General features: G+C 46.8%; 1 protein-coding gene across 10 annotated transcripts in view; it reads left to right on the forward strand.

Moving 5' to 3' along the window:
• Nucleotides 1–5,402, forward strand: part of ARHGAP44 (Rho GTPase activating protein 44) — an 86,332-nt gene extending 80,930 nt beyond the window's left edge. For 9 of the 10 annotated variants that reach the window (XM_083725815.1, XM_083725816.1, XM_083725811.1 and 6 more), the window contains one exon: nt 3,345–5,402. In XM_083725815.1, the coding sequence (XP_083581941.1) occupies nt 3,345–3,484 (140 nt within the window). In that variant the 3' untranslated portion in view covers nt 3,485–5,402. Of the gene's footprint in view, nt 1–605; nt 658–3,344 lie in introns of all 10 variants that reach the window. The other variant, XM_083725813.1, reaches the window with a different exon arrangement.
• Nucleotides 5,403–7,751: the final 2,349 nt, after the last annotated feature.

Below are 7,751 nucleotides of genomic sequence, written 5' to 3' on the forward strand. Positions count from 1 at the left end.
AGTGTCTAGAAAGGCCTTCCACATTCCGGCAGAGTCTCTGAGAGAAGCAGCAGTTCATCCTTCATTTGGGAATTTCAAATATGGCCAGAAATGCAGGAGCAGAACGAAACTGATCCACTCTTTGGCACACCTGTCTCTGTGCAGGGCTCTATTCCTTGGGTGGCTGCAGCTTTTGATCAGTAGTGGCCAATCTCTGTGTCCCAATGGCAGAGTAGAGGCACAGCTAGCAGGCAAAGTCTCAAAACTCAGGGGTGGTTTGACTCCAGGATGACCTGTGCTTTTGATCAACTGATCCCTGTTCTTCTGAAGGCCTGGGGCCTCCAAAACATTGGGGAGAGGTCAATTGCAGTCCATTCTGGACACATGGGCCGATCGTAGCTCCTGTTGCTACAGCTTGTGCTTTGGGAATGGCCACGCCTGTGTGGTCAACATTTGAGAGGGGTTTTGTGTCTCCAGCTTCCTGCTGGTGTTTTTTTCTGGTAGGCAGGTGCAACCGCTCTGACTTGGAGGTCTTGTTGTGTACTATTTTTTTTTTTTTTGTCTTTGTTGCTTTTCCTGTTTCTCTTCTGTTCCTTTCTCCCAATCCTACCATTGTGTCCCTGCAGCTGTTTGAGGCTCGTGATGCAATATTGGATAGGTGTGAGGGGAATGCTCAGGGTAAGCTGGAGTCCCTGCCTTCCTCCCTGAACCGTCTGCCACTACTACTGCTGCTGCTGCTGCCAATGTCACCCCCGCCACCCCTGGCCCCCGTGCCTTTCCTCACAGAGTCACACCCACCCACCCACCCACCCCATCTTGCTGGCCTTGCATGGGGCACGCTGATCCAGAACTGCATGGCTGCTCAAGCCTGCTCTCCACTCCCCAGCTGACTGATAATGATGTCATTAGTAAACTTGCGGGGGGGTGCTTCTCACTTGGCCTTTCATGCCTGACATCCATGTGTGTATGTGTGTGTGTGTGTGTGTGTGTGTTTAAATGTGTGTGTGTGTGTGTGTTTAAATATATATATATCTATATATGCAGGCATTCAATTAATTCCTTTCCAAACCACGGAATTCACTGGCTCCTAACCTTGCTAGCCCCTTTCTTACCAACGTGACTTTCTCCCTCTCCCATTCCATGTGTTATTTCCAAAGGGATGTCATGATATTGCCATTAATGGATATTAATGGCAGTTGTTTGTTATGGGTGAGGCCAAAGGGGCAACCCAGGAGCAGGTGATGGTCAAGGCTATGTGTGCCACTGCTCAAAAGGATACAAAGCTTGCGGGGTCTTCTTCTCACCCAAGTAAGGACAGCTGCCTTTACAGTATCAGTGGGAGACTGCGGCCCTCCAGAATTTGTTGGGCTCCGGCCCCCAGCATCCCTGACCGTAGCTGAAATCCAGCAACATCTGGAGGGACAGAGGTTCCCCACTCCTGCTTTTTATACTATGAAGGTCCTCAGCTCAGCTGAAAAGCCTAACGAATCGCCCCTTGTTCTGAAGTACATCTCCCACAGCTGATTTAGAATTGCTTCCCCATTCCCAATTCATGGGGGAATGCTCTCAGAAGTAAAATCATATTATGAGGGTGATTTTTACTCAGTATGCAAGGATCCCATGCAGCTTGCAGGTTCTTGACATACAAGTTCACTTCCCCTGTCTCACAAGTAGCCATGTGGAAGCTATTCCTTTGCTTCTGAGAGAAGCAGTGACTTTCATTGCTTAAAATTATACATAGTGTGACATGCTCCTCCCTGGCTAGGTAGGGACTGACTGCATCTTAATTGAAATAGGAGGTTTGTCTGACTGGAAAGGAGGGGTGAACAGGATGTTTTGTCATAGCCTATTTGTGTCTTGTGGAGCTCTGGGGATAGGTCATGGCTGTGCATGGGATGTTGTCGTTTTGATAAATCTGGATGCTTTTGTTTATCGACAGATAAGTAAGCCTACTCTGTCCTAATTGCACATAGTCTTCAAATCATCTGTTTGGAGGACTTGTCCATCAAATCCTAGCCACTTTTGGCTGCACCGTGGAGTTACTTCATATGATTTGTGAAAGAGGCATTTAGAGTATATCCATCATGGGGATATGCTGTGAACACTGTATCATCCAGAGGAGAGATTTGTGTGTATACTTTGGCTGCTGGGCATGTGCTTACCTATGTCCATAAATATTCTTGTCTCCTTCAGAGATATGGGGAGATTTGGTAGGCACATTTTGAACATCTTTTTCACATCTTGAGGAGTGGCCCCAGATGAGATTTAGGAAAGAGCTGCCTTTCCTTTATTCAATGCCGCCTCTTAGTTCATTGGATTAAGCAAGGACCAAAAATATTCTGCCCTGAGAAGACATGTATTTAACAATATCCCTTGTCATTTCTGCAATTGACTAGCTCTTCAGGATGGTTTTGCACATTTATAAGCCAACCTGGTCATTTGGTCCCAATGTGCAAATAAGTTAAATATTTTAATTATTTCCGATAGCATGTCTATGGATAGTAAGCCACCAAAAAGCATGTAATAGAAAAGTGAACCTTGAGAAGTTGAATGGGATACTTGCCACTTAGGGGGATAGCAAAGGGAACAGAGATGCTAAATTCTAAGTGTAAGTTGTACTGAAGTACTGGCTGCCTAGATTCCTTCATTGGAGGGAACCGTTTTCAGCAAGGCTGAGCTAAGGGGGACAGCAAAGGTGTCCAGGAAGCTTTGGCAAATTTTGTCATGGTGATACCCCCTTGTCAAATGAGATTGGGGTCTTGGGGTCTTTCCCCTAAAGACATTTAAAGCAACTTTGCAAGTATCTTCTCAATTCAGTATCCTGCAAGTGATTTGCCTGCCTGCCCACGTACCTGTATGCTAAGTCATTTGTGGCACATGGATGGTGAAAATGGGAGGAGGGCTGGAAGGGAAACTGTCCTCCCATTTCCAAACTCTTTCCTGCATGGTTGCCTGGACATTCTCTCTCACAACAGATGACAATCCAAGTTGCTATTTACAGGCCCATGGTTAAGACTAGGTTCTGAAACTGCAGAATATGCTGCTGTCTGCTGCCATCGGCCCAGTTTGCTGAGCTGTTGTTGAGATTAAGAAGCATGTGGCCTAGACCCCGATTCACGCGTGCTTGCGGGGAAGGGACAGCTGTGAAGAATGTTGCAGCAGCAAAAGACACAAGCCAAGATTATATTATGACATCCCTTTCCTCTGGCATTAACAGGCTCCGAGAACTGTACTTCCTGCTCAGTTTGAAGTTAAAACGTTGACTATTTTTGTCTGTCTTAATCTGTATATGAACGGGTGGGCAGACGTTGCCTGGAGCAGCATGGTAATTCTCTGTCTCCCTGTGTGTCTGTGCCTGATTGCAGATCTTGCCCACCTTGATATCCCTTCCATCCATGTAGAGGTTGATGCCACACTCCACCTGGACCCACTGGGACAAGTCCAGAGACATCCGGTACAAGGAAAAATCAATTCAGAGGAGGATTCGGAAAGCACCGCCCTATGACACAAAAGCCCCTTGTCCCTCTAATGTGCTCTCTTGTACATATCGGTGCCCCATGAACACTACAGAAGGCGATGTTGTCCAGAGACCTTGTCCGGCGAGGGGAGGGGGCGCAGGCGGTCTCTCTTCTGGAGTTCCACTTGCCAGCCCCTTTGTGCAAGACTTGACAGACCTGTGGGCCTGGTGCTAACCCTGGCAAAAGGGCATTGCTGGTGCAATTTCAAATTTATTTATTTATTTTTGTCTCCTGTTTGTTTAGCCTTATCCAAATTTTGCCTTTTTGACGTGGTGCCTATTTATCTCCCTTTCGAGCTTTTCGGACCCTCAGACCAAGAATTAAGTCCCACCTGCCCTGTCGGGGAATTCTGGTGTTGTGCACAGGGCAGAGAGATTCAGGAGCATGGCAGGCTGCTCACCGGCTGAACTCCACCGAAGGCACCCACTGGGTTTTTAGCTTATTGACCTTGGCAGTGTCTTTTGTTCCTTCTGCCTCCTGCTTTTGCTCCAGCTGTCCTTACTCTTTCCACTCCATCTGTGCTGGTTCGTGTATCTCTTCCTAATAAATTGCGGCCAAGGAATGTTTGTTTTAGAAGTTGAGTGGTGGGGAAGAGAGAGAAAGAGAGAGAGACCCACATACACACACAAGCAGCGTATACCTATATTTTCTTTCAGTCCCTGAAATCCTGATTTCTGAAATAGCCAGATACAGCCTTGTGAGTATCTGTGTATCCACAAGTCTCTAAAGGGAATGGGTGTCTGGCCTTCTCAAATCCTTTACCATTCCATTTTCCCCCTCCCCTTCCTTTTTTTCATTGGTTTTTGCTTGACTCTCCCTGGGGGAGAAGCTAGTAGATGGAAGAGGGGTCACTCTTGGGGGGGGGACACAGGTGTTTGGCAGTGGTCAGAAGCCGGAGGGAGTGGTAGCTGTTGATATGGGTGAGTAATGGTCTCCTGTATGTCGGGAAGCAGTTACTCGATTAGCAATAAAAGTGTTCCTAAGCATACCTACCCTCCCTGCATTGTGGTGTCAGAAGTGGAACCTGGTCATGTGGAGTTCTTGTTCACCAGCGTCACGGGCTCATTTCCCCCCTTCTTTCTCTGCTGTGGGCCCCATGTCTTGGCAGCAGGGAAAGGGGAGACAAATACCACCAACAGAATATATGTTTATAGTGGCCCGATTGCAGCTCCCCACTGTTGTTTAGCCCAGGGTTCGACTGAGGAGGGCAAAGCTCTCAACTGTGCATGCAAAGGCAGATGTAACCTTTTATCCTTTTAAAAAAGAGATGAGATATATATATATATCTGCTGAGATAGATATATATTTGTATATATATATAAAAGTCTATAAATATATATATATATTTGGTTTATTTGGGGCCATTCCATCTGAACGGGTGTACAAATGTACAATGTAAATTTAAAGGCTTATCATAATTCTTCCAACACAGGCATACACACAGACCTTTCCCACCCTTGGATTTATGATAAATGTCTCCAAACACCTTCTATTTTTTTGTGTATGTTTTGTGTTCCCCACCCCAGCAGTGTTTTTGCAAGTCTGGGTGCTCTTGCTTTGCCACAGGCTGTGATAATGTGTAGTTCATCACTCAAGGTGGAAGAAAAGGTGTAGTTCATCACTCAAGGTGTTAGAAAGGTGTGGGGAGGAGAGGGGGGGTGCGAAACGGTACTCTTAACTGCTCTTTCCAATTCCGGTCACTTGGTGTATTTGCTGCTCAAGCAGGGGGCATTGCCGATTGGTATCTTGTGCTGCATCTTAAAATTACTGGCAAGACAGACCCATCCCAAGCACTGAGCAGCTCCTTTCTCGGGGGGGTCTCCTGCTTTCTCCATTTCTGCCCCCCACCCCTCCACTCCCCCAATGTGTGGTCTCATTAAAGTACAATTAATGACTTTTGTGGTATCTCTGTTTCTCTCGTCTGTTGTTTGCTGGGTTTGGATTAGCAGAAAGGGGTGCCTCTTGGCTGCAAACAAAAGATAGCTGGGTGAGACAGGCTTATTCAGCAGCGAAACATACATTTTTCAGGCCACTTCAAAAATTAGGCTGAAGTCACAGGTACATTTTTTCAAAGCATTTTAATGATCACTTTGGAAGCGCCCCTCACTTTTTCATTGGCAGGCAACTCCCCTTTTACATAGGAGCTATATCCTGAGGCAAGGGACGCGGGTAGCGCTGTGGTCTAAACCACAGAGCCTAGGGCTTGCCAATCAGAAGGTCGGCAGTTGAGGGGGTGAGCTCCCGTTGCTCAGTCCCTGTTCCTGCCAGCCTAGCAGTTCAAAAGCACGTCAAAGTGCAAGTAAATAAACAGGTACTGCTCCGGCGGAAAGGTAAACGGTGTTTCTGTGCATTGCTCTGGTTTGCCAGAAGCGGCTTAGTCATGCTGGCCACATGCTCCCTCGGCCAGTAAAGCGAGAGGAGCGCCGCAACCCCAGAATTGTCCGCGACTGGACCTAACGGTCAGGGGTCCCTTTACCCTTATATCCTGAAGCACCACACATGTAAGTGAAATCACATATACTGGGAACACCATTGAAAAAGCCTGAAAACGCCCTCTAAAGCTCTGGAACCCCCTAAAAAAACCCCAAAATCCGCCAAACTCCACAGAATCACTCCCTCTCCATCTCTCCACATGCCTCAAAAGGTCAGTGCAAAGGCTCGTGGGATTGCTAGATGCTGTTTTAGCACCACTTTTGCCAATTTTTGTGCTCGTTTAGGGCCATTTTTGCCTCTTTTCATGCCACTTCCAGGTTCGCAGTGGTGCACGTATGCCTTGAACATGCATAAATGGTGAGTTGCTTGTAGTGTTCATATTCACCATTCATCAGTTACAGTTTTCTTGTTTCTCCAGATGGAATGGGAGAAACGCATTTCTACAGCTGGCTGCCTCTGCTACTGGTCTGTATTGTCCTGAGGCTGCTCTTGGATGAAGAGATGGTTGGTGATGATCTGATAGTCTTAACTCTTTCCTTGCTGCATTCCCTGTCTAACCCACTGTGCTAATGATTTCATGATGCCAGTGCAGGTGCAAGGAGGGGATAGGGAGCTGGTGAAGTTGGCCAGGCTTTCCCCCAACTTTCTCATGTTGAGTGGGAAATGGCTTTAGGACAAGGGCAGCTAAAAGCAAGTGTATGTGCAGCAGATGATCACCTGAGGAGAAGATGAATTGAGTAAGGGAGACAGGCCTGTTCATCCTGATCAAAGGACTACTTTCCTAGTGGAAGAAGACTTTTATCAGCCCCAACCAGAATGACCAGTGGTCAGGGATGATGGGAGTGGTATTGTACTACAGAAACATATGGTTTGAAATGTAGGAAAAATTGATTTCCTAATGCACCACCACTAGGAAGAGCCTGAAAAGGTGAGTGGAGAGCTGGTTAAAAATGCCCATCAGATCAAATGCATATAGGTCACAAGTGACTCACCCATACAAAATGCAGCAATGCCAAAGCTACTTTCCTGAATCCCTGTCCATGGGTTTTTTCTTTCCTTTTTTAAGAAAACATACTACATTTTAAAAATGGATTTCTGTATTTCATGTGTGTGCAAGGAGCCTCGATAGTGCTCTGAGTGGCACATGTGCAATCACTTAATGTATCCTGGGCCACTGAGAGATGTTTTCAATTTCACCACTGCATCCCTAAATAACTTCTGTGCTGCTGGAGCTGTGGGGAAAGCAATGTGCCTCTCATATCTGACCTCCTCCCTGGGCCCCTGTTCTGCCACCGTATCTATTTTAGGGTGAGAGCTCAGTGTTTCTTTCTCCTTCCTTAAAAGCCAACAGCTTCCCCTCACCCCCAATGGCTGCCACCAGTGTGTGGTCACTGTGTAAATCTTAACTTTTTTTAAAAAAACCAGTTACATCCCAATTCCCTCCTTTATTCAAGTTACCAACTGCAGATACCCAGGGGCACAGATATACACAGAAACCTTGTTGGCTGTAATGGGGCAAATTCAAGCCACAAAAGCTGTAGTTGGCATGTTCAGCATTTAAAGGGGGGGAAACTTCACCCAAAGTGTGACCGACTGACAATTAGTAATGGGTCATTTCAGCAGAGCTGCTGATCAGGTGGCAATTGAAGCAAACTCTGCCCCATGAAGAAGCCTTATTTCTTTTTTTCCTCCTCTTGGAAGGGGCAGCAGCCCAGGACCCATCTGCTGCCTGCCAAGCACAATTGCAGGCATCTGCTCTCGCTCCATGGGGATTTCCTTGTTTGTGTGTGTGCTCCATCCCAAGTGCCAATGTTCCTGCTA

This window comes from Podarcis gaigeae, assembly GCF_964106915.1.
Source record: "Podarcis gaigeae genome assembly, chromosome: 2".
Taxonomy (NCBI): Eukaryota; Metazoa; Chordata; class Lepidosauria; order Squamata; family Lacertidae; genus Podarcis; species Podarcis gaigeae.